This window comes from Lepisosteus oculatus, chromosome 15 (assembly GCF_040954835.1).
Source record: "Lepisosteus oculatus isolate fLepOcu1 chromosome 15, fLepOcu1.hap2, whole genome shotgun sequence".
Lineage (NCBI taxonomy): Eukaryota > Metazoa > Chordata > Actinopteri > Semionotiformes > Lepisosteidae > Lepisosteus > Lepisosteus oculatus.
Genome location: NC_090710.1, coordinates 24153222 through 24179473, shown reverse-complemented (window position 1 = coordinate 24179473; position 26252 = coordinate 24153222). Strand labels below are relative to the sequence as shown.

The 26252-nt window shown below is 35.3% G+C and overlaps 1 protein-coding gene across 1 annotated transcript; it reads right to left on the bottom strand.

Annotated features, from left to right (window-relative positions):
* Nucleotides 1-1301: 1301 nt before the first annotated feature.
* Nucleotides 1302-25977, bottom strand: mrps9 (mitochondrial ribosomal protein S9). Its single transcript, XM_006639248.3, has 11 exons — nucleotides 25835-25977; nucleotides 24412-24594; nucleotides 17812-17874; nucleotides 17686-17716; nucleotides 17205-17284; nucleotides 10489-10574; nucleotides 9789-9864; nucleotides 8631-8799; nucleotides 7851-7959; nucleotides 5507-5676; nucleotides 1302-2681 (listed from the first exon to the last, which is right to left on the bottom strand). The coding sequence occupies exons 1-11, from the start codon at nucleotides 25949-25951 to the stop codon at nucleotides 2590-2592; spliced, it is 1176 nt and encodes a 391-aa protein (XP_006639311.1). The 5' UTR covers nucleotides 25952-25977; the 3' UTR covers nucleotides 1302-2589.
* Between the last annotated feature and the right edge of the window lie 275 nt (nucleotides 25978-26252).

The window sequence follows — 26252 nt, the reverse complement described above, 5'->3', positions numbered from 1 at the left end:
CTAGTTTGGCACTTGCATTATTTTACAAAGTAAGAGTTGCTGAAATAAACAAGTACTGAGGGACATGTTTATCACTAGTCAGTCCTGGTAATGCTGGAACATGTGAATGCCCACAAAGAAAATCAAGCTGTGTTTGCGTGGCTACTCCCAGTTCATATTAGACAAATCACCACCCACCTTTCTCTAATAAAACCTGTGTGTAAACTAAATTCATGATCTCTTTATGCCATCTAGATCCATTTTGTGCTGTTACATGCACTCATTGCATATTTTTCTCAACTCAATCTGTGAAAATAGCCCAGGAGTCATGGATGATCCATTTTTTTTTCCACATCACACAATGCAAATACAGTGAAGAAGCTTTCTAAGCTTTAAAAGCTTTCAATATCCCTTACATTTAATGTTAGATAAAAGTAACATCTATATTTTAAAACTTGTAATTTTTCAGATATGTCCCAAATTTGAATGAATTCTATCTGAAAGCAGCAAAGATTTGTGGGACATAAGATGTGTTAAGCGCTTATGTATGAAGCACACAGATTAAATGTTTTTATTCAATATGGACTTCTAAGTGGTTGGACAGTGTTTTTCTCATCTTTTGATGAACTCATCTGACAATTTATTTCGTAAAGATAACTATGGTATTATTTTGAGTGAGCCCTGAGGGAAATGAGATAAACCTCATTCACCCTAAACCGCTCGCCTTTTTGTTTAACCAAATAGATTACTGACAAGCAACGGAGATCAGAAGAAAATGAATAGTGAGTCAGGTACAATGTTGCCATTTTTTCCCCAAGTTCAAATCTTCCAAAATTGCTCAAACTTCACCGTGCTATGATCTAAAAAGAAAAAAATACATAGACTGGTAGGATTTGTAACGGTCTCAATATTTTTGACCATGAAGAGTGCACTTTTGTTTTGCTGAGGCAGGGTTGCTATAATTTTAAGACAGTGTTATTGGTATTATCATTTCTTCCAGGTTAATTCATAGTGAACAAATAAAATTTAAAGAGAAGAAAAACCAACATGGAGACAATGAGATCAGGCACTATTTTGAAAGGTATATATAGAAAGGCACTAATATTGAAAGGTTTCTATTATCCTTCTTTGGCATGGCTTCTAGGATTCATTAACAAGTCAATATACTGTACCATGCTGAAGTCAACTGCATAGAAAAAAGCTTTGGTTTTTCAAACCTGGTTCACTTTAATAAAGTGACCTCTAGTGGTATTTGTGATAACTGCATCTAGACAAACTGAAAAACAGAAAAGTAATTGACAAATGAAAACAAACAACGCTAATTATTTTATCAGCACGTTTTGCTCAATTTATGATTTTACATTTGCAAACAATTAACATATTTTGCACTTTTTAATAAGTTTCCCTTATATATAGTATGTAGACAGAAGGTAATCCATATCCTTTTTCTAAAATGATCTCATCCAGGCGTATCTTTGGTTTTTAGTTCTGTTTTGAAGTAATTAAGAAATACTGCATCTATCAGTGCTGCACAAAAGGCAAGTCTGCTTCTCTAATGGGCTAAAAGCATGTAACAATACCACATGACTTATCCTCACAATCTCACAGTTAAATAACCAATAGGGAATTACAAAGAATATACATAATAGGATTCCAATTTAGGAATGAACTGTGGAAACACTGAATATATTAACTATTATGATGAGCTATGCAAACTTGTTTTAAATTTTCTCTTGCCAGCCTGATAGTCTTCAAAACTAACATAAATCTGTAGAAGTGACTGTAAAACGAAAGAAATCCAAATCAAGCACCAATAATCGTTGTGGCAGCGGGTCCCAAACAGGTGACTTCTCTTGGCCCTCCATGGGAAAACTAGCTGAGAAACATTAAGAGGAAATCTCAGTACATCATTCTGTGCTCTGAAAAGGAGAGATTTGGTAAAAAGGCTGATACAAAATGCACCCAAGAGTTTAAACTGATTTATCAATTAATGATAACCAATGAAACAACAATTTCATTTGCTGGTTCAGAAACCTGTTGTAGTTTTTATAAAGTGATTAAACAAATTGCTTCTATAATCATTAAATATAAAACTTACAATTGTTAAATTGCAATTTTAAATAGGCGTTTCCTGACACTTTCAACCAATAATAGCTCTCCTGCAGAAACAGCCTACAGTATGTAATATGCAAATGTTCAAATACAAAGCGACAATGTTTTTTGGGGGCTATTTATATGGATCCTTCAAAAAGCAACATATTTGTTCTTTGCATAGTATGTGCTACGTTACACTGTGATATGTCTAGGAGGACTTGTTTGGATAACTCATAACATTACTGTATATATATATAGATATACATTAAGACAGATTAAAAAATGAATTTTGTAGGCGGTTACAAATAAATTTATTTAAATTTATTTCACAGTGTTGCCATGTTTTCAGGTAAGTCCAAATTTTCCAAACTTGTTCTTAAACTTCTTTGTGCTATGATGTAAAAAATGCACAGACTGGTAGTATTTTTAACCATCTCAAAGTTTTCAACCATCAAGAGTGCACTGTTGTTATGCTGAGGCAGGGTTGCTGTAATTTCAATAGTCATATTATTGGTGTTATCGTTTCTTCCAGGTGAACTTCCTGCGAGCTCCCTCCTGGCCTGGCTTCTTCCTCTCCTTCACTCGGGGGTCAGGGGTCAGCAGCCCAGCTACGGAAGAGAGGAGCAGGATACACAGTGAATGTTGGAATTATGACAAGAACTCGATTTATACTAATACTTTAAGAAACTATTACAGTGAGTGTTTCTCTGAGTATTATGATGTCCCCTTTAACATGTTTTAAGCATCTTAAGCTTACAGTACATATGAAATATACTGGCAATAAATACAGCCCTTTGATCCTGTACTAAACCTTATTTTCCTAATTGTAATATTTAAATATTTATATGTTGGCTACAAATAGGGTTAATACATTCAATAAGGGATCCAAGATTCAAAGATCAAATCCTTTTCTCTGTACTACAACAGTAAAAGAACTACAAAAGTAGAAATACAAACAGTAGGTTGAGATACTGTATGGGATTAATAAGAGCAGATGAAAACAAACTGTGAGCATGTCAAGTATAAACCTGTGTAAAACGTTTCAATACAACGGTAACCACATGGGGTGGTGCAGTAGTTAGCACTGCTCCCTTGCCAAACTGGGGCCCTGGATTCAACACCAGTTCCATCTGCATGACGTTTGTGTGTTCTCCCTTTATTTGCATCGATCTGTGCCGGGTGCTCCGGTTTCCTCCTACAGTCCAGTGACATAATGGTAGGTTAATTGACTTCTGGGAAATCTGGCCTGGGTGTGAATGTGTGTTCTTTGATGGATGGGCACCCTGTGCACAGTGTATCCCAACGTGTGTCCATTGCGGCAGGCAGTGGCAGGGCAGGAGCGGCAAGGGCAGAAACCCCAAGCTCTGTTACACTTGCCCAGATAGACTAGACTCTGACCCACCTGCGATCTGGAAATGGATGAAGGGGTTAGAAAAGAGATGGATGGATGTCAATATGTTCTATGTTATAGATGGAACCGCTTCAGTAATGGATAATTTAAGCATAACTGTCAGTAATGTTCTACAGGTGATAGGTCATTTCTAATAACCTACTAGGGCCTGATGGTACTGTATCTTCCCAGTTATATTTAAGGAAATGAAGGACATTAGTCATGCAAGCTAAGAGATTTCAGCTCTCACTAAGAACGTGAGCTATACCTAAAAATTGAAGAACTGCAGATATAACAACTCATAAAAGGAGGGCAAAACTGAATTAACAGTCATGACTGATATTTGCAAACTAGAATAACTGCAAAAACTGCAGGATCATTGTAAGTAAAACAAGTAAAACTCCAAATGGATTTATAAAGGGAAAATATTAACCTACAGGTGATGGTATTAAAATACCCAGTATGTCTCAGACTGAGATAGCAGAAATACAAATGCTCAATCGCAGGATGTAAATCTCTCATTGGCACCAAATACAGTAAAGCCAGATTATAACTTACTCACAAGTTCAAAAACGAGCCAGGCAAGCTTTGAAACAATATTTTAGGGACAGGTGGGACCAAGTAAAGCCTTTAACAAAGTGATGGAAAGGTTAAAGTGTGAAGAAAGAAAGGAATGGCCCTAAGAACATCATCTCATCATTGGTAATGTCATAGTCTGGGCATGCATGATCACCTCTGGAACTGGCAAGCTCATCTGTATTAATGATTTAACTACTGTTGTAAGTAACAGAATGAATTACTGTCTGAACAGAAACATTGTGTCTACTCATGTGGAAAAAAATGCTTTTATACTTATTGCATAGCACTTTACACAGTGATGACCCAAAAATATAGTTAATGTAACAGAGAAGTTAAGCAAGAATGAAAAGGCTTTGCCTAGCCAGGCCAATCTCTAGATTTAAACCAAAATGAACACACATTTTACATGCTGAAGAAAAATGTCAGAACACCCCAGTAACAGGCAACAATGAAAGAGGCATTGGCATTAGTTTAGAAAAACATCTTAAATGGCGAGTTCAGAAGGTTGCTATCTTCACACAATTATTGCCTCAAAAGAACATGCAACAAAATACTGACTTTTACAACCTGAAATGAACTTCAAGTATATGTCTCCCAATATTTATGTTCACTTGAAATCACTGGGTTGAGCACAAAGTATGTTTTTGTTCTAATATGTTTAAATGAATGGCTGCAACTACCCCACAAGCTATTGTTTATTAGTGTGCTTGAGATTCATATTAATCTCATGTTCACAAATATACATCCACTGACATTAATGCAAAAATAATTTTATGAACAGTAGATTGTACTCTTCCAGTACTTTCCATGGACCCTGCATAAATGTAATAAATATTACAAAAAGCAATATTTGTTGCACAACAAAATTTTACATAATATTCATTTCATGGACACAGGTCAAGTTTATCAAACACCTTAATCAATAACTTTAGAGCTGAGCTAAACAAATTCCAGTCATGACCACTGAAGAAATTAGATAACAGGGTTTTAAGTTCTTATTAGATTCCTTTTAATATTAAGGAATAACTGCCAGTTAAAAACACAAAAAACATTAAGTACAGAAGTAAAAAGTCTTATCTTCAATTGGTCCTGTTGTAGTTTAATTGAATTTCTTGCGAGCTATTTAGTTTGCAAATCAGATGGATACAAAAGTATCTACTGATTTTAATGTTATTGGACATTTTTGTAATAACAGTTAATCATGGGGGAAGAAACCCAAATATAGTCTTGGCTGCCCTTCATCAGTGGGGAAGACTATTCCAGGTGATAATCCAGTTCAGCAGAGAGCTTTAGCTTGCATGACATGAGGAAACCGAAGAGCAACATATAGGTTTCTGATGACAAATTCATTGACAACTTGCCAATGGAATACGATCAATAACACTGAAGGTTAAATAAGAATACTAAGCACATGCATCAGTGTAATATGACGCAAGAACTGTGAAAAAGATGAAAGCCTCTTACCCTGCCTCATATTCTCCACCTCAGTCTCTGTAAGGAAACTCAGCACAGCCCTTGAGATGGCCAATCGCAGTGCCCCTGCCTGAGCACTCCTGCCCCCTCCAGTGACAGTACCTTCCAGGTCATGCCTGCCTAACCGGTCCAGAAATTGTAAGGGAAACATCAACTGTTCCCTAGTGAGGACGAGAAAGAAAAACACTGTATTAAGCTCCTTTCTATACTACTGTTAAGAAATGGCAGTCATTAGTATGAAATGCAACTTTAAGAAAGACCAGTGTCAAATTGTACAGTCAGATTACTTAACGTTTTTACATATTGGGCTGTTACATCACAAACCTATGCAAAGGATGTGCATGCCTTTGACCAGAAATGTTTCACTGACTGCTTAAATCTGCTGTACAAACATATTTGGTGCTGTTGATTTACAGACTGTCCTTGACAATAACTCCACCCTGTTCTCCTCCGAAAACGTACATAACATCAGTCTAGTATGTTGACGGATCAACATGTGAAGTTATTTGTGAAAACACTGAAGATTGGCTTTACTGACCAATCGAGTACTTTCACAGTATTGTATCACAGACCTCATTTAGTAGCTTGTGGAACTATGAAAGTACTCATTAACAAACATTTCAGAACCATGGTGTTACCTTACATACAGATTCACACATTCCACATTTACCAGATCTTTAACAGTAGCTACTTACAGGAGAAGCTTTCTGTACACAATATGCTCCAATAAGACTCTATCATCTCTATTTAAACCTGTATAACTCGGATACATTCTTGCTCTTGTTTAACAGCAGAGAGCAGTCACAATTCACATCCCAATTGTTTTTCATCTCTGAGTCTTGCAATGCCAACATTGTGCTGTCTCTGCAATATTTGCAGTAAAATCTATTTTTGTCAGTCTGACTAATTATGCTTTTCTTGGACACTCTGATAAAGCTGCAAATCTTTGGAAAAATAACTTGTTGCAAACTTAGCAAAGTCAAGTGACAAAGAAAGCCTTATGCACTCAACTGTGTAATTAACTTTTAAAGATTAAAACTGCAATTAAGAGAAAAAATGCAGCATTTCAACTTTTATTTTAACTGCCTTTGACGTGGTGAGAATGCTAAGTAGAAAACGCTGATGAAGTGTTGTGGACACAAGCTGACAGTAAAACTAATGCAGATGGAGCGTTCAAGCATAGAACAAAGTGAGAAAAAAATATTTTTAAATAAAGGTAAAATAGAGTCAAATAAAAAAAATCTCTGATAACTATAATAAGTTGTTTACAGATATCCCAAAACTATTAATTTTACAGTGACATTAAATACATGCCAGAAACGAGTTAAAGATCTTTAGCTTTTAAAAGCAACTAAAACTTGAAACAACTGCAAATAAAGTAGTAGTAAGTAGTATGTAGTTTTACAAAAGTATTTAGTATCTATCCAAAAATACCCTGATTCCAATATGATTAATATATCTTATTGGTTAATTTATTTATTGCACTGTTTGTATTAAATTGATGAGATACAGTGGTATTTTATGGTCTGAATTTAATTTTTAATCTGTTGACCACAGTATCTGCAATAAACATTTGCACCCTGAAAACGGCCCAGTATCTCCACCATGGAAATGTTTGGAATTGAAAAAGAAATGTCAAAAACTGGCCAGCAGATGGCTATATTGTTTAACATGTCTTGGGGTGGAAAAATACTACTGTGACGAATCACTTGATGTGCTGCTGAAGCAATAAACAAGCCTACACAATGCACATAGAGATGATATGATAAAGTGTACTTCCAGTGAACATGCAGTGTGAAAGTAAGAGTAGCACAGCCATGAGATTTATTTTAGGATATATTTTCACTTAGCTGTGTGTCAGTGTATGGATTTAAGAATGTTGTCAACATAGGTTTGTTGGGTGAATGTAAAAGAAGCTGCACTACGATTTTTAAAATCAAACCTGAAATGGAATTTACAGAATGAGCAAAATACAAGCCTATTTTTTCTTCATGGCTCGAGGTGAATGCTTTGGAATCTTTTAATATAAAGTCCAACATACACAGAAGTGGTTTCTATATATTCAATCATACCTATCATCGAACAACATAAACTATTTTGTTATGCTTCAGTATGTAAAATATCATCATGTTGTTCCAATTTCACAGGTATTCTGCATTTTTTTCCTCAGTCTTTCATTCACAAATATACAGAGAAATGTAAGAAAGAACCCTCCACTTAAGTGAAAGTATGTATACAGTACTGGGATGTTAAAGGTTTTGAATCTGGCAAAGTGTTGTGACAATATAAAATCTAACGCCTTTCAAAAGGCTTAACTACAAGAACAAAAAGGTACCTGTCTTGTAATATTGGGAAATACTGGAGGAAGTCAACTCCGTTGATTAAAATTTTCCCAGAACCGTTGTCTCGTACAACTGCGACAGCACTAGCAGTCTTTCGTCTGCCTGCATGGGAGGAAAAAACATTCAGTCCTAAAAATAACATGGTATATAAGTACCTAAACTAGGTCTTTACAGTATGATTTTTAAATGTAACTACATGCTAAATCATCAATTAAACTATATGATTACTCAAACTCTAGGTCATGAAGGCCTGATTACCTGACATACTAGAGTCTTCCATAGCTCACAAGAGATGGGTTATCTTCAAATACAATAAGAGCAACTAACTGTGTGTTACAGCACCTGAAATGTTATTAAAAGCTTTCCAATTTCATATCTATATATACCGCTATAGATAAAGCATTTAGAAGGGAGGATTGAAGACCAGGAGGGCTGCAGATGATAAAGCCTCATCCTTACTGCACAGGACTCCATCGTATCTCTCTGACTTTTTTGGTGTCCTTTGGTAGAAAGATCAAAGATGTTTTGAAAAATTAAACGTTGATAAAAATGGCAAAGAAAGATTCATACTATCTATTTTGTACATTACTTGACAAAACCAAGCTCTTGAAGTGCTCTGTGTCGATATCAGTGTGAATTAAAGCATTTTGCACTGGAAAGACCGGACGGGCTGACCTTTGTCTACGATCATAAAACTCATCTCGAACATCTGTAGATGTGATTGATTAACCCACATGGTTGAAGATACAGAAGTGTAAAAACTGAGTATAAACCTTCTCCAACACTAAAGGCGATGCCATTATCGTCATGCTGCAGGGGTTCAACCTTCTGTTTCTTTGACTGTATTTCAAGTTCCCTTCTGAACCTATGAATGTATTCCTCCTCTGTAGCACAGTATGGGAGAGTCAGAATACGCTCCAGGAGCTGGATGAAGTGGGCGTACTGTGTAAACAAATAGAAAATAGTGTCAAGGATTACTGTCTTTTTTCAGCACACATTAAAATTAAAAAGGCATATCACTCTCAAAACTGTCTTTTGCATGAAAGTAAAAAAAAAGTTAGTTTACCACTGAACTGTATACTTCTAATCTAAAATAAACTGGTTTGCTTTGCATTCAAGAGTGTGATTATATGATTTATTTATGTTTTTGTAAATGTAGTTGTTCTTTTTCTTGCAAATGACCAGGAAAATGTCATTAATGGATCTTAATTTCTTTTCTGTGGATTTTTTTCCTTTAACCTGAAATTATCAAGTCAAACCCATGTATATGTTAATTAACATGTAAGTAAATGATTAAAAAATGCTTAATTGACAAGACTATAGTCTTTTTGTAATAAAGTTGACTCATAACACCCTCTGGTGTCTCATTTTAAAACTGCTGCCTGTGCATTTCAAAATGCAGGTTAACACTTTCCTAGATGGACAAAATATTCTAGGCCAGAAACGCAAGAAAAGGTAAAATATATTTTTCGTAGCTTAAGGGAATGTTCCGTACTGAAAGGGTAAAGGAACAGGAACCTTTTTGATCTTGAACAGAAAAGATTATGAGACTTGATACAAATATTGAAAATCCCAAAGGGATGTGGGATTGTATGGAACAACCTACACAACCATGTTGTGAATGTCAATACAAAGTCTTCTTCAAGAACTGACCGGACGTGATGCTTGTATCATTTAGGTACCACTAAACAAGCTAGATGGACAAAGTAGCCTCCTGATGTTTGAATAGGTTCTTATTCAATTTTAAAATTTAATTTTAAAACATCCGCCCATATCAACAAATGTCTTATAACAGAAAAGGCTAATTAATGTTTATGAACACAGATATCAGCTGTAATGGCACACTAAATAAAGACAATATACCACTGCCTAAGATACATATGCATCTAGGCGATAGAAGGTTTTATTTAACAATAAAAAACCCTTCTTACATCAAGCTCAGAAATGGGCTCAACAAGAACCTCCTCCAGCTCCTCCTTTGAAAGCCATCTGCTCCCTATGAGGGTTCTGCATTTATTTTTAAGAGAAAAACAAATGACAATGTTCAGACAAAAATGTAAAAAGTGCCCATATGAAGTTAACAGAGATAAAATATTCTATAACCAGTGACTATACAATTTTAAAACCATTTTACTCTACTCAGATGGTTTAAAAGTTATTTTAAAACAAGAACATTTATGAAACATCAATATTTAACTATTTAAATATTTGATAATATTTAAATATTTGATCATATTTAAGTGGACGTGATTCGAGAAAAAATATCTGTCTTTACATAGTCTCTTATGTAATAACGTTCAATGAATGTTTAGAAACTGGTGTGAATACATTTAATTTTTCACTATGTTTTTCTGATTTATTCATCTAGAAGTGATTAAAGAGTACCTTTACTAGTAAAATATTTAGTAAGGGTGTGCCAAACATACTGGCTCTTTATGCAAAAGAATCCTTTTTGGGCTATCCTCATGAAATACAGTACATGGAGACAAGATCTGCAATGTTTTTTGCACAAAAAGTAAGCAAACAGTAGCTTAAAACTGAAAATATATTTCAGAAATATTATTTTAACTACTTTCAGATAAAGACTGAAACAGTGTCCCGTCTGCTTATATCAACTAGTGACTTGCTTACATTTGTTTTGTATCCTGAGAAAAAAGGCCCTTGGATCTCATCTGGTCTTGGTATTTCTCAATGTTCAAAAACTTTTCGTACGTGTCCTGCAAAGAAACAGAAAAGGAGTGGAGTGATGCTATGAAAATGTCTGTACTCCATCAGGTAAGAAGCCTCTTCTTTGCCTCTGAGAGCACTATTAACTGCAGACACCCAAGAAGCACACAAGTTCAGGAAACACAAAGACATACTGTATGTTTCCTTAACCACTGATTATATTAAAGCTACACTAAGTCAAAGATAAAACACAGGTTTTAACCAGAAGGTTCAAAGCATATCTGGGATTACCAAGGCATGACTGGAAAAAAAAGAAAAATAACCATGTTTTATACTGTGCAATTTAAGCTCTAGGACAACAGCTATGGATTTAAAAATTAAAAAATGCTATGTTAAAAACACAATATTCTGTAAAGTAACCTAAACATTACTTTCAAAATCAACTTGCACTTTCCTATCCTCTCCCACGTTATATTATTCAGATTTATCATGATAAACACTCCCCTTTAAACACACTGAACACTGTGTGAGGGCTAGAATTTGCAAACACAAGAACAAAAATAAACAAAAATAAACTGTCAAGAATGAAAGTGTGTGCTTCTTATACACTGGCGTATATGGACATGCAAAGGAACAAGCAACTGCCTCAGACACCGTTTATTTCACATCACAATTACAACATGTCCTTAAAAACACTATAACATCTACTTAAAACAAATAACCAGGCAGCAAAATTGATGTTAGTAAGTTTGCAGGTACATACAGAAACCCCTTCTTTTAGGAAAGTCCTAACACTAGTGACCAGCTGGTATGCAGTATTTTGAAGCATATTTTATATACTATACATATATTAAATACAGTAGACATACAAACTGGACTTATATTTAATATTTAATAAATGTAACTAGATTACATCTCTTTATAAAACCTAAATGTATTTAATTGTCTGAGAAATTGAATTTTGTGAGTAAACTACTCTCATTTTTTCCCTCTTTTAACAAAGTCTGTGATGCAGAGCAAGCTGCAGTGCGCTGACATGCTTGTCTAAATTGGCATCAAGCCTGTGAGCTTAGAGTGCCCATCAACTGCGCATTTCATGGATTACATTTAGTCAACCTTACAAATGAATGCTTGTCACGTTGTAAATCGTGAACCCCAGTGTGAGAATTCATTTCCCTGTCAATTATTCTGCAGATGTTTGCTTTAATTCTTTCTTGATAGTGTGCATTTAATCCTCCAACACTCATCGAAAAGCAAACATCACGCAAAAACCAATTTTCCACTCACAAAAAAAAATAATAAAAAAGGAAGCTGAGTTTATTTAACACCTTTCTGAAAATGCCACTTCAGTGTGACTAAATAAATTCAAAAAGCCTAAATATTTGAAAGATGCAGTTCACAGAGAAATGAATTTTCTGAGCTGGATATGCTTTGTTCTTATATTGCTTTTCAGCATTTAAGATTTCAAGTACTGAATGAGTGAAAGGAAACCCCAACCTTTTGTTTCCAAAGCACACGTTCACATTCTTTATCATGACTGAAATGTGAATGATCTCTTGCCTGAAGGAATGTCGGAGTGTATCATATGAGCTTTTACACTTAGCTGCTACAGCTCTATGGCTTCGTCACGCAAGCATTGCTCCAAGTACAGCGCTGAGTCTCTGCCAAGCTGTTTCATCTACAAGGGGGCTGTGCTAGCAGTGCAAGATGGTACAGTCTATGAAGGCTAGTGGGCAATACACTCACTGTCAAACTCGTGCCACAGATCTCTAAAATCAGGCTTCTTCCCAGAACCCTCAGCAGGGGAGTTTATTTCTGTCTACATGGCATTCACAATATAACTGCAGAAACTTGAAAGAAGTGAACAGAGACAAGACTCAGCAAACTGAATAATAGGTTACGTTTCAACATTTAATGGCACCACTGCAGAAGCAGGCTAGAAACCGGAATGCTCACAGCTTTTCTCTAGACAATTCTATCCTCTCTAAAAGTTGTAATTGTTTAAACAAGTGATATCTATACTTCCTTTTCTATTTTAATATACATTGTATACATTCAAATATTCCATTATGTGTAGGGTAAGCCCTAAGTCTAGAGTCTAGTTTGGTTTCCAGCCTTAGTGAATTGCCTGCATCAATAGGAATGAATGCTTGTGCACTTTATAATTTTTCTTAAACATTGTTATTGTTACAGTCTAACAGAGTCAGTAGTTTCATTTCTCTATACTTTAATAATTTTATTTTTCAGGGACTTGACCCTACATTTTGTATCCATACTCCACACTGCAACACTGCTATCACAATAAGGAATTTAGAGGCACTTACTTCTCATACCAATCAGGGAGACAACACAAAAGGCTAATGAACTCATGCCTTGTTCCAAGAAACCATTCATTTGAAAATACACATAAGGACCATTTTCACTAAAAAAAATATTTTACATTATTAAAAATAATGAAAGTCAAATTATACTATACATACAGGTAACTTGATTTTAAAAGGAACACTTATCTCTAAATTCTTTTCACAAGGAAACAGGAATAGTAACCTTATACTTTAATACTACAGAGTTTACATTTCACAGTGTAAACTGTCTGAAGAAAGTAGTACATGTAGTACAAAAACAGAACAGTTTTCTGATTTTGGAACAATGTGTCATAGGCGTTTCCTCATATTTACAAGTATGAGCAAATATTCAGAGTCTGGTGGCTCTCCCCCTCCAGCTCAAGGCACTGTAACAGTGTGAAATGTGGAAATTCTGTATTTTTTTCAGGTAATATTATAATAAATTGATAAAGTACTACAATTATGTAATTACGAAACAAAGCTTTATGGACTTTAAAGAAGAGCCCTAAAGAACACTTTAAAAAAACTATTAACAAGAGCAACCTAAAACACTAATATAGGTATAAATACAGTACTGTATACTGTACTACCATTTTAAACATGTTTGACATTATATGTTTTAACATTTTAGTTATCATTTTCTAAGTAACAGCATAGCATAGTTAACATATCTCAAATATTCTATGTAACACAACAGCTGTGTTTATTAACATGGCTTCAATGAACAAATTGTTATTGATTAGAGAGTGACATATTCACTTTATAGTAGAGGTTAAAGCTCTCACTGCCTATTGATCACCAGTTACTTCCCAACAGGATTAACAATAAAACTGGCTTCAAGCAAAGGCTACCGAGAATCTTTTCCATGTAAACTTTTTCTATCCTCTCTAAAGCCTTGTGTATTCATGTCTCTGTAGGAAATATATACACAAACTTCATGTCTCATTTCATGTGGAATAATCAATAGTGACGGAGGCCGCTACAGTTGACAAAGCTGTGAATAAAGTTACAAAGATTAACTGTAACCCTTTGATGTGCAATCAAATATTTAACACTGGTGTTGTCTATGGTAAATGGAAGGCAGCTACGAGTTTACACATTGTATGAATGAGATCACCAAACCATGGCCTGAGGGACTGCAGCCTGTTTCCGACTCCGAAAAGTGCACATCCAGTAAAGCTCCTAAATGGCTAGCAAATACCTTCCCACCCAGAATGCAAGACAAGGCTGAAGGCAGCAGTTTTTACTCCAGGCTGTGCCATTCATGAACAGTCTGGGAGCTCCTATTAATGGAGTTGAACTGTCTGAAATTGGTAAGATAAGGTTGGGGTTGAATAAAATGTTCTAGTAATTTCCAAGAAGGTGGGACAACCCTAAAAGGTCGGTGAAAAACAGCCCAGATGTACTCAGCTGGGTTCACGTAAAATCTGAACAGAACAAGAAGAGTTTTGCTGCCCTCAAATCTTTCCTCTTATTCAAAAGAAGCACTGAGTGACCATCTGCCAAATTAACTTGAAAACCAATTGCATTTGTATCCTAAAAAAATATGTTTATGATAGATGAACTATGAAAAAACAGTGCAATAAATTTATAGAGGGAATGAGATACATAAAGCATTCTCTCCAAGGTCTTGAAATATATAACAAAGTTTCTTCTCAAAAAAGAATTTCCATTTGGACCTTGAGACATAACATATAGCTTCTTCCAAGTTTCAATTCAAAGTCTTTTAAATTATGCATTCAAACAAATTAGCTGTCTGAACAAAATACTTAATATGGCAACTACAATAAGTTTCTCAATTGGTTAGTAGTGTTTCTCAGATTTTTTATTTATGTTACAATTCTGTAGAAAGGCAAATGTATTCAAGAAACAGATGTTAACATTTCTGTTCAAATAATACCAGGCATTCATTTAATTTTTGTCACTTCTGCAAGAATCTTTTACATCATTTACCAGAATCCAAATCAGAAAACAATATTTGATCTTTCTTTTCAAAGCTTTATATTGGAGATATACAAATGTTTATCCCAATTTTATGGCATCTTAGAGTTATTTTATGTCTCGTATTTCAACAATGGATGGAAAAAAAACCTGCTGAATTGGGTACGAGTACAGAGCTTTTCTTGAAATTCAAAGAAACTTTCTTTCCAGTTCCCAATTCTGCAGCTGCCTGCTTCGCTTGAAAGGACAGGAGCCGCCAATGAAGCAAAATTAAAAATCAAGTGCTGTCACACTTCTTGACCAAATCTTTTCTTGTTCACAACTCGTCTATTTCCCTTTTCCTAGCTCAGTGAAACAAACCAGAGGCAGAAAGGGGAATAATGGACCGTGTGCTCTACGGGCACCATTTAAGCAGAGCTAAAAGGCAAAGACCTTTAATTTTATTTTTGTTGGCAGATCACCCAGGAATCCACAGTGATGGCACCACCTCTCTCTAACTCCAACACCTTTTCTAACAGGTGAAATGTGAGATAGTATCAATAAGCGCCTGCGCGCAGACGCACGTATTGTTTCCCCTTCTTATCCACAGAAATTTTGCATTTCAGCCATGGTGCGGTGTACATGATTTCTTTGCACTGCGGGGGGGGCTCAAGTCCACATGGAACCTTTCTCAAATATTTCCACAGATCAAACACGCAGCTTTTCAAGGCAGATTTGACATACCTATTTAAATGAACAGTAGGGGTCCTTGCGCTGCAGTAAAGCACGGTGGAGAGTCAGAGCCGCAGCTCCATTACTCAGCAAAGACACCCGCTGCATTTATCATTCATTTCATTTCTGCCAGGGCAAGAAGCTCATTTGCCCAAGGTCGACAGGAAAAAAAAAAAAAAAGACTCTCGAAAATGAATTCTCTGGACAAAGTACAGGAGCCTGTCCCCTGGGTGTTTTATTTCTTTCTACCCCTGTTGCAAAATGCAACCACAATAATTCTGCAAAGCATGACAAGCTTTAAAAAGTCAAAAATACAAGCCTGAAATATGATTTTGGGGTACAGGGGACTGCAGTGTTAATTCCGTTGCAACTTTTTTCTTTCTTTGTTACTTATTTTTCTGTATCAAAGCGTGTGAAATGAGATCTGACAAGGTTGCCGCAAGGGAATAGAAAACCCTCTACATTAAAAGGCGAGGGGCTGGGACTGTACACCAGAACATATAATCACAGCACAGAGCTCATTTTTACCCTTCTCCCTGGGGGGATGCTGCTCACTAGGCACTCTACTGCCAAATCAGGTCCCCACAGCCTCATGCAGACGGGTTTTCTCACTGCCGGGTTGTTCAATCAAAAATTAAATTTATCACCAAACCATATTTATATTCAATCTTCCTTCCACTTCCCTGGAATTCACAACATTTTGCTCTCACAATCATGCTTATACAGCAACACCCGTCATGTTCAATGAGTTTTCCATTTCAAACCGTGAGCCACCGGACTGTTTGATATTTTGCACCACCACATAATCAGAATTATTAGCCTGGTATTACAAAAGGTACCTCTGCACTCTGCACCATCGATAAGTTCTGAGGGGACAGCTGACAACATTCACGGGGGCAGAGCCAAAAATGAACTGCTTTCTGAGACTTTGAGTGTGTGCACAGCACACATCGCACAGTTTTTACATTTGGCAAAAACACATAAATAAGGAAAGAATCATATTTGCACAAGAGCAGCATTACAGTTAAAAACAAATCTTGTATTACTGAATACATAACCACAAAGTAGATGAGCCATTACACTGCTCTGAACAGATACTGTAAAGCAGGTCTAAATATTGGGCTGTTTGGTAGTGCAGCATTTTTCCTACATTCTTAACCAACGTACCATCTTCCAAGGTAGGATGTACAATAAACTCCAGCTGATTCATAATATAATCCTCCTTTGGTCCTCTTCTGGGGTCCAAATGTGGACAATTAAATTTAAAATTACCAAGTCATATAAATGTAAGACAAAATGTTGTGCTTAAGAGGGAAAAACTACAAGATCCCTTTTTACACTGAAAATATTTCTGATAAAGTTCAAATTTAAGGACAGGTTGAGATTTTGGGTATCATTGCACAAAAAGTCAGAAGTATGTCCAAAATCAAAGAAGAAAAACATTTTTAACTGCTTATGCCCATGATCAATACAGAGCACTGCCATTATACATTAAAATAAGGGTCTTGTGGTGCTTGTCTTAAATTGTACAAATTACCGTATGGTACCAAATTTTAAGGAAGTCTAAATAGGTACACAAAATGGTACAAAATAAACATCCCTTCAGTTACAATGTGAGATATAAATCACGTGCCTTACAATTTCAACGTGGCACCTAACTGTAGGTCATATCTCTATACTCACGTGCATTAACGAGTAATAAGTCTGCTTTCCTGTGTAGAAAAGGAAATGAAAAGGACGCCCATCTTCTCCCCATTGAACAGCTGGAGAAACAGAAAAATCAATTATATTTCCATTCCTCAAACATGCAAATAAAAAGATAAATGCTAGGCTTTGAATTTACTGAGATGAGAATAAAACAGAGTAAAATGTTTTATTAAACCTGTATATTATACATTTTATTTTGTTTGACTGACTTTTAGAATGTATGCTTGAATTTGAAGGTTGATTAACATTATTTATCTTTTACCAGATTACCCAACTGGTTACCCAGATAGTACCAAATTAACACAAAGTATTTGATTAACATAAAACCTACATAAATAAATCAGAATAAAATAAAACAAAGCTTGTATTTAAGGATACAAATTAAAGATCACCATAAAGTACACATTTAACATGCTAAATTCAGTTATTGTCCAAAATAACTATATGTAAAATGTACCCCTCTGCTTCGGAAAGATTTCATCTGGGTGCTACAAAAAACAAATAACACAAGTATTAGAAGCAAATCTGGCTTTGAAAACAGAAAATGAAAACAGCACAAAAAAAAGTATTTTCTGTCTTGTACCTTCATGACAGGTCGGGCTCTCTTCTCAAACAGGCTTGAAGGAAAAAGGTAGGCAATGCTCCTCTGTTAAAGACAACAAATTAGAAAGATGTTTAAAATATATTTTAAATATTATTTATTAAACCATAAGCCCTAACCCTAATTATCAGTTAAATAATGACAGCCTGTTATACATCTTTCACAGCACAGATCATAGTTCACCACAAGACAACACATGGGGATCCGAAAGACTTTTGATCCGCCGGTGTACTACTTCAGTCCTATGAATTTAGAAGTAAATAAGGGTTTTAAGAAGACAGTTCAAAATAACATATTTAGACAAGCGTGTATACAAAGTCTGTCTAAAAGTGAGCTTGGCTCCTTAACTCTTGGTGAGCTCTAGGTAGCAAACTTTTTTGTTTAAGTCATATTTCATTGTTTGCTGTGAGTTGCAAGAAAAACACTGCATGCAGTAAAAAATTGCTTATATGAATCTAAGTCAGTAACTGAGGGAGTGAATTTTACTAACAGTTTACCTGCCAAAATGTTGTCTTATTAAATATAACTTGGGACAAGAGGGAAGCTTAAATCATATTTAATAGGCTTATACAAGTACCCCAAAACTACCTCCTTCCCACAAGGAAGCAAAGCTGAAAACAAGCATTTTGTTGCCGATTGTTCCTGTTAAATGTATTATTTGTTCATTAATTTGGCTGACGTTAAATCACTACATTCTTTAGCATCTCAGACACATATATCAAATCACTGGCCTGATTCACCAAGTACAGCTATAAACAAAACACAGGTCCCCGTCTATGAAAACCTGATAGGCAGGGGAATGGCAATATGTTTTTTCAGCTTTAACCTCAAAAATGGATTTGCCAAGCCACTCGCTGCCTGCTTTACCAAAGGTGACAGTTGCATCTATGGGAATTGAAGTTAACCAAGTTAAATGGGGGAAAAAAAACAAACGCTTTACTTTAAAAAAGTGGCAGACAAATGCTCTACCCAAAACCCTCCAACAATGGGCATCTTTTGATATGATGCTTATTAGTGAACTTGCAGATGGCAGACTCTGCAAAGGTCCAGAGATTCTACGCTAGTCACCTACCATGACAATTTGTCTTAAAGGATGTCTATTACATTACAGTACTGATGTTCTAGCAGGTTTTCTCTTTAACTTTCTCAATTAGAAAGAACAGATGCTGAAGTGGGATTAGGCTCCAGCCTTCCGAGTTGTCAAAACAACAGAAATCATAAAAGCAAGGGCCAGGCAAAATAAGAACCACATAACACCGCAGCAGATGAACGCAGCACCTGTTCATACCTCAGGCGGCAATATGGCAGGGCCCTAGGGACCAGGAATAATGTTCCCTGTGCGTATAACTTGACTGTGTTTACTGCACCCCAGACATATTTACACTGTGCTAGCTGTGCCAACAAACAATAAATAAGAAAAAAAGTGATATTTGCCTTTTCATCTATACTGGTGGTTCTTGAAATAGGGAATGAAGTTCACATGTGGTTATTCACAGATTCTTTAGGGGTCTTCCACTTTCTACAAGATTTACAGGATTGAGTGAGAAATTAGTGTAGTCTTATCTCCATATAAATACTTCATTCAACACCAGTAGAATTACAGACTGTGGGATTTTACAGTGTGAAAGACTGTAGGTGCATAGGTTGATTTCTGCAATAAGTGTTAAATCTAAGAACAGTATTGAAATGTCTATGTATTTGAGTGTGGGGAATAAACAACACAAAACTTGAGACTGAATTGCCACTCTACATTTTTACTCCTGTGTCACAATTTACTTATCATATGTGCTGGGGAACACTCAAAAATATACATTCTCAGTATACCAAATTAACTATTCTATTGAGAGGGTTACAGTTTTTTGTGTAAATTAATGCACTACATTAGGCATTTCAGGTGAGAATAGTTAAAAATGCATTAACTTAAGATAACATTACATTTCAACCGTACAATATGGCATTATCTACAGAACTCAACAGCTTGGGAGCTTGACTGAGATACAGGCATTAATGCTAAGGTTCTGTTAAAGAATGTGTTAAATACCTGCTGTGTACAGTAATCGCCAATTCAAACTCTCTGAAGCTTACACCTATCATTAGCCGAACATTGCAGTATCCTACTGGTGCACTGTTTTGTGCTGAAATGCAAAACAGAGAAAACAACAAAGTCATAGGTTTTTAGTTGCTTGTGTTTCAGCCCATGTTTCCTTCTGGTCGCAATCTGATTTCTATAGCAGCATCTTTTTTGCATTGTCTTGATCAAAGTTGTACACTGTAGACCTGATCATCCATCCTTAGAAAGCCGATTACTCCTGGTAAGGATGGTTGCAGCTCAGTGCCTATCCTGGAGGCATAGGATGCAAGAGAAGACTACACTATAGATGAGACAGCAGTCCATCGTGAACACACACATATTCAGCCATGTCTTTGGACGGTGGGAGGAAGCAAGAAACCCCATAGAAAAACAATGCAAACGGTGAGAACTTTCAAACCACATACAGAAAGCAACAAGTTCTGTCTTTCCTCATGAGCCTCCTCCCACAGTCCATGTTCCCCCCTCTATGTCTGAGAGAACGTGCACATGCATGTGTCTGCCTGCTCTACATACTGTACTCTGTAATGGACTGGGGTCCCGTGTAATGAGGAGTCTCACTTTGCAGCCTGTGTCTATTGAGTTAGGGTCTAGCTCACCATGATGCTCCAAGGATAAAGAGGTTACTGAAAGTGGATAGATCCCCCAATGCTTTAAAGCTTTTGCTTCCTGTTGACAGTTTTAAGATATTATGAACCAGATTGTCACAATATAGAACTTAAAACAGTAAATTCTCCAAACAAGTTTAAAATAATTTAAGAAACTGTATTTTTTAAAAAACCTCAAATGGAAAGACAATTATTGTAAAATGACATTTTTTCAAAAGAAAGATATGCTCTTTTTAAACCAAATCTCGCTTGCAAATACACTTAAAATTATGAGCATGTTAGACGTTTTAAAACGTTTATTGATCTAAGAGCACATGATGGAAAATCATCACTATACTCTTTTTAAACTCAGACTCAAAAACTTCAGGAAAAATAATTTCATGGACTTGACTTGAAGGTGCCTTTTAAATGTCAGAGATATATCAGGATCTTGGCAATAGTTAATAAAGCATTAGGGCCCAGATTTCTTAGTGTTTAAGGTGCTGACCATGAACAGAGAGATGAACGCTAAAGTACTGACAGCTTTGCTTTTATTTGGCACTTTGATGTAGACTGTTGACTGTTCTTCTTAACGTGTGTCACAGATTCAGAAGTGACTCTGGTATCGACTAGGGAAAAGTGGTGGGTCATGTTTGTTGTCATTATTAATTAGCTTTCCCAGCTGGGCAGTCGAATGCAGCTGTTTACTTGATCAATGACTTACACAAATGTCATCTCTACTGATTCGCTTATAAATAACCGGTAAGTGCAACTAATGTACAGGTGCTAATTTATTTAAACTGGTCTCTATAGCGCTACACATCTCTTTGAAATGCATCTGGCATCTGATGTTAGATGTCAGTTTTGCTTAGGCATGCCTGTCCTAATGACTCTATTCATTAGAAATGAGTAGAAATCACGAAATATGGTGAATAATGATAGATCAAGACGAATTGGCAAGGCAAATCAATTAAAGTAAATTTTTACACCCTCTAATTGTAGATGTGTCTTTTAAAATGAGCTCCTTTCCATGCTAGTATGGTAATGAGCTATTGAATATCCATATGAAGCCTTCGCATAGTTTCATTTACAGTATGTGCATGCATCTATCGGTTCTGTAACATCGTGAAGCTTAAAAAACAAAAGGCAACAAGTTCTGTAACATTAACATATTGTGTTTCAAATACATTTTATTCAGTATTGCTTAGAGTGCTCCCTTTACTTTTACAATATTTAGTTATGGATAGGATTATTTTGAGCAATCAGACTGCAGCTAGAAAAGAGAAAAGACACTGAGTTTAGACACCCCAACATTAACTGGCTTTTTAAAACTTGTCCATTAAAAAAGATACAGTGGACTGGTTAAACTTTATTTATAATACTGTGTTTATTTGGTATGAAATCAGAGTAGAGATGAATATCTAGAAATAGTCCTACGGTTAAATGCCTTATACTAACAGACTAAAATAATCGTTTAAGCTTTGAAAAGAGAAGACTACAAAGGGACCAGATTCACGTAATGAGCAAAGTCAATCCTACGTAAAATAAACAACAAAAGACAAACAAAAGGATACATATGGAAACTGAGTGGAAGTACTGTACATTTATTAAGGAGACCAGAGCTATAGGAGTTTTATCCAAATGGTTGTAGGAGTCAGGAAAAAGCTACTCAGCCATCACTGTTTTTCAAGAAATAGCTAAATAAGACTTAGAGAAAAATAGAAACTAAAAGCCTAGATGCTAGATGGTCCAAATCACTTCTCTGTATCTGCACATTTTTTATCAATTTTTTTCTCAATTACCAACAGTAATCTGAAAACGAAATGCTCTGGAGAATGACTTACAGTTAAACATTTTAGAGTTATTCCATTGAAGAAAAAATGTATGTATGAAAAGAAAAGAGACTCCCCAACTCTAGAATTTCCAGAATGAAAGAATAACTTTTTGGAGCCCTGATCTAGGCTTCTCCTGTGAAAAAGCAATGAGACCTATACTGTATACAGTATTTATGTTACATGCTGGATTCATTTTTAAAATTAAGTAAATGTTAAGTAAATGTTGAATATAGAGTATGATTAGTTACCACTGTCCAGTCTTTTGTTCTTTTCCACTTTAAATTACATTTGATAAATTAATCATAGCAGAAAAAGTCAAGATTTGTTAGTTGGAAGGTTTACATATTATTGGCAAAATGGAAGGGTTTTTTCTTCAGATTTTGGCAAATCTTATGTGCATATGTTTTATAGTTTTTTGAAAAGTCTACCATATCACCAGTATCTAAAAATCAGTTTAAGCTTTTAAACGTTTTATCACATATTTTATCAGATAAGAATGAGTTAACATGCACATATGAAAAAAAAAACAGGACACAAACTTTCTGTCGAGGTCCGGACTAAAGCTAAATCCTTAACCAAATATTACAGTTAATTACAAATTCAAAAACTGATTGCATTTTTTTTTTTTGCGTTTCATTCTCTTCTATCAAAACTTGGAAGGCCAGGTTCTGAACTTCTTGAGAGTTTTGTTTTTTTAGGTCTCTCTATATTCTGGATATCAATCTAGGGCTTTTACTAAGGAAAAATACAATAACAAAAATGATGATATTGTCTCAAAAATACAAATTTCCTTTTTGATTTTTAGCAGTTAATATCACTAACTTAAACACTTTTTACTCATCCACATTCAGAATATATTTACTTTTTTACAGTGTAATTATATGGCAAATAATTACAACATGGCAATTTCAATCCCCGGACAAGCTTCAAATACAATAAAGTGCAAATCACTTTCAACTGCTATAAAACAGTAGCCCAGCCAATCGCCCTCTCCCTGAAGTTTACATACTGTATCTAATTATTCAGACAGAAGGAAAATCTATGAAATTGGTTTGTCTAAAATGGATCTGTGATATCCTGCAGCCTTAAAAATGTTTACAGTCCTAAGGGCTAGCAAATGACCCTTCTTGCTTTCTATTCCTCCAGACAGTCCAGCTGTTCTCCGTATTTGCTGTTGCTCCTGAGCTAAACTGTTTTAAAAATTCTGTTGCCTTGCCGACATTAACTAGGATAAAGCAGCAAAGAGCTAGCCGATGATAGTATATATTAGTAACATGGTACTTATAATAGCACTGGACAATGGGGGTCTTAAAAGGAAAAAGCTCTGCATATTAAAACTGTAAAGCCTTTGAAACCAAAAGGAAATATTACATTTGCAAAAATAAAAAAAATAATTAAGTAATTTATTGTACTGGCAAAACTAAAGCTATAAGACCTTATAAACAGTTTGACAAATATCTTTCAACAAACAAAAGATTCAAACACTCTTCTCAGCTATTGGAGATTTTTATTCCTCAGCAAGAAATATACTTTTAATTTCTTATACTTCACCTACCTGCATTTTTATAGATATTGATTGACTGTTTCACGAATATCACTAGGCACATTTCTTCAGATGTTTACTAATAGTATTATACAGATACTAACTTTGGAAACACATTTCTTATATTCTTTATTTGAGTAAATCGTTTTTTCAACCTTTAAACAGGTAAAAAAGTGAGAGAATAAATGCTATTATTTCACTGCATCTTACCGATCTACCGAATGTATTCTTTATTAATGTATTGTCAGCTAAAGCTGCATTAAGACACTGGAAGGGCACAATACCTAATTTTCCTCCTTAAAGTGTCTTCCAAGAAACATCACTTTTAATTAGTGTTTATTTTTAACAAATGATTGACTGAAAGGCAGTGCAGTGTTTTTTGATGTGGAAATGCTTTACTCTACAACAAAACACACTACAGGCACACAGCTGTTATGGAAACAAAAATCCACACTACCGATAGCCCTTGCAATATTCACAAGTCACTGTTTGGAACAAGCACCTCTTATCCAGTCGTAAGGCACTTACGTCAATGTCTTCCTGTGTGAATGTTTCAGGATCTTCTCCCATCATATTGGCAAGGTGTCTTTTCCCAATATTGAACTCTTCAATCTGTTTCTTGATGAACTCTTCGGTATATTTCTCAGGACCTTCTGCAGCGATGTTCTTTCGTTGAAGTGCTGAACTAGTGCTCACTAACCTCGACAGGACCTAGGCAAGACAAATACAAAGAAAAACGATGAATAAAGGGCTTTGGTATTTAACATCAAACAGCGGCAGATATTTCATGAAAAACTCTTTCACTGGACTATTGTTCCTTTTTATCTGAAATATTTATATGAGATCACATAAGAAAATCACACCATTAAAATGTGTTTACTAATAAAGATATTTTAAATACATTTAATTCAGCCATCAAAGCGAAAAACCCCTTAGGGCAAAACAAAATTAGCCACAATCAAGAGACATTTTTCTAGTTTATTAACTTCTAGAATAAAAATATTTTTTGTAGATGTCTGATTTTAAGCAAGTCCTCTTGTTGTAGATGTGCCTGATTTGGAAGCCGTCACTGTCTTTCTTTGCGAATTGTTTTGCAAAGGACTGCTAGTGATAAGTCGTTTGTTACATGCATTTGTTTTTAATTTAAGAGAATAGATCAATTAAGCATGGAAATCTGGAAGGCACTGCGCGGATGACTAATTCATCTGAAGAACAGCATTGTTTCCGGATATAAAATATTAAGATCTGCTTCATGCTAGAACACAACGAACCCATTAATACACGAGTAAATGAATATATATATATATGTGTGTTCTATAACACTTTTTTATTTTTTTTAATACATTCAAATTTTTTACTAACAGCAGGTACTGTCTTACCTACTGTTCTGTTCGGAAACGGATAAACTATTCCCCGATGTTTTCTAAAACGTAGATTAAAACCAGCAAAGCAAATCGCACTTGAAAAAACCTACCTAAAGACCGAATGCATTTATGAAAAGCATTTTTGGGTTAGCTCTCGGAACTATATAACTGAGGATTTCTATCATTTAGACTAAGATCATTTGAACCGTGATTTATACAACATTTATACATACATCTCAAATAGAACAAATACACAATTCGATCCTTTGCAACCAATACAAAAGTCAGGATTTATTCTAATTTATGTGCACTCTCCACTCGTCAGGTTTTGACTTTCACACAAGTCCTGTTCATCTATTACACTTTTTACGGTCTTATCTGTTACATTATTTCGGCATCACTTCAGTACTACGTTTCTGCAAATTGCTCATTACTTCTGATATTGTTTTATTTTTGTGTTATAGGAATGTCAAATAATCAGCGTGTTAGTCGAACACTACACCATGGCTGCAATGACACTCAGTGACAGAAATTAGCAAATATGGTAAAGTGACAAAATCGCAGACACATAACGGTAACAGACTTACAGGAACGACCGAGTTTTGTCGTGTAACATTTTTTATTCCAGACTGAAGTATCAAAGAATAGCAGCCGCAATATCTTCCTAGAAAGAACCTTAAAACTCTCCCACTGGAGGCAGCCATGTTGCACGTTGTGCTCCAGGACTCAGAAACGCACAGCAGAAACGCGATGACGTTTACGTAAACCGGTATGACGTTTTTACACACCTCTCACTATCTATAAATTATGGTATTAAGGAAAAAAAATGGTATTAAGGAAAATAAGCGAAAGTGTTTCTGCTTCACTAAGAAGTTAAACAATGAAATGAATGTATGGGGGTGTGTAAACCCTCCTTAAACGATCATTGCAAGAAAAAGTATTTTAAATACAAAGAGTACTCTTTTTTACTTTAAATGTTCTGTGCTTTATGTAGTTTTAGCTTTC

Coding starts and splice junctions, on each gene's coding strand:
- mrps9 (XM_006639248.3), bottom strand. CDS start 25,951: ATGGCTGCCTCCAGTGGGAGAGTTTTAAGGTTCTTTCTAGGAAGATAT. Junction 17,285..17,685: donor AATCTTTCCGAAGCAGAGGG/GTACATTTTACA, acceptor CTGTTTCTCCAG/CTGTTCAATGGGGAGAAGAT. Junction 2,682..5,506: donor GGTGGAGAATATGAGGCAGG/GTAAGAGGCTTT, acceptor TCTCTTCCGTAG/CTGGGCTGCTGACCCCTGAC.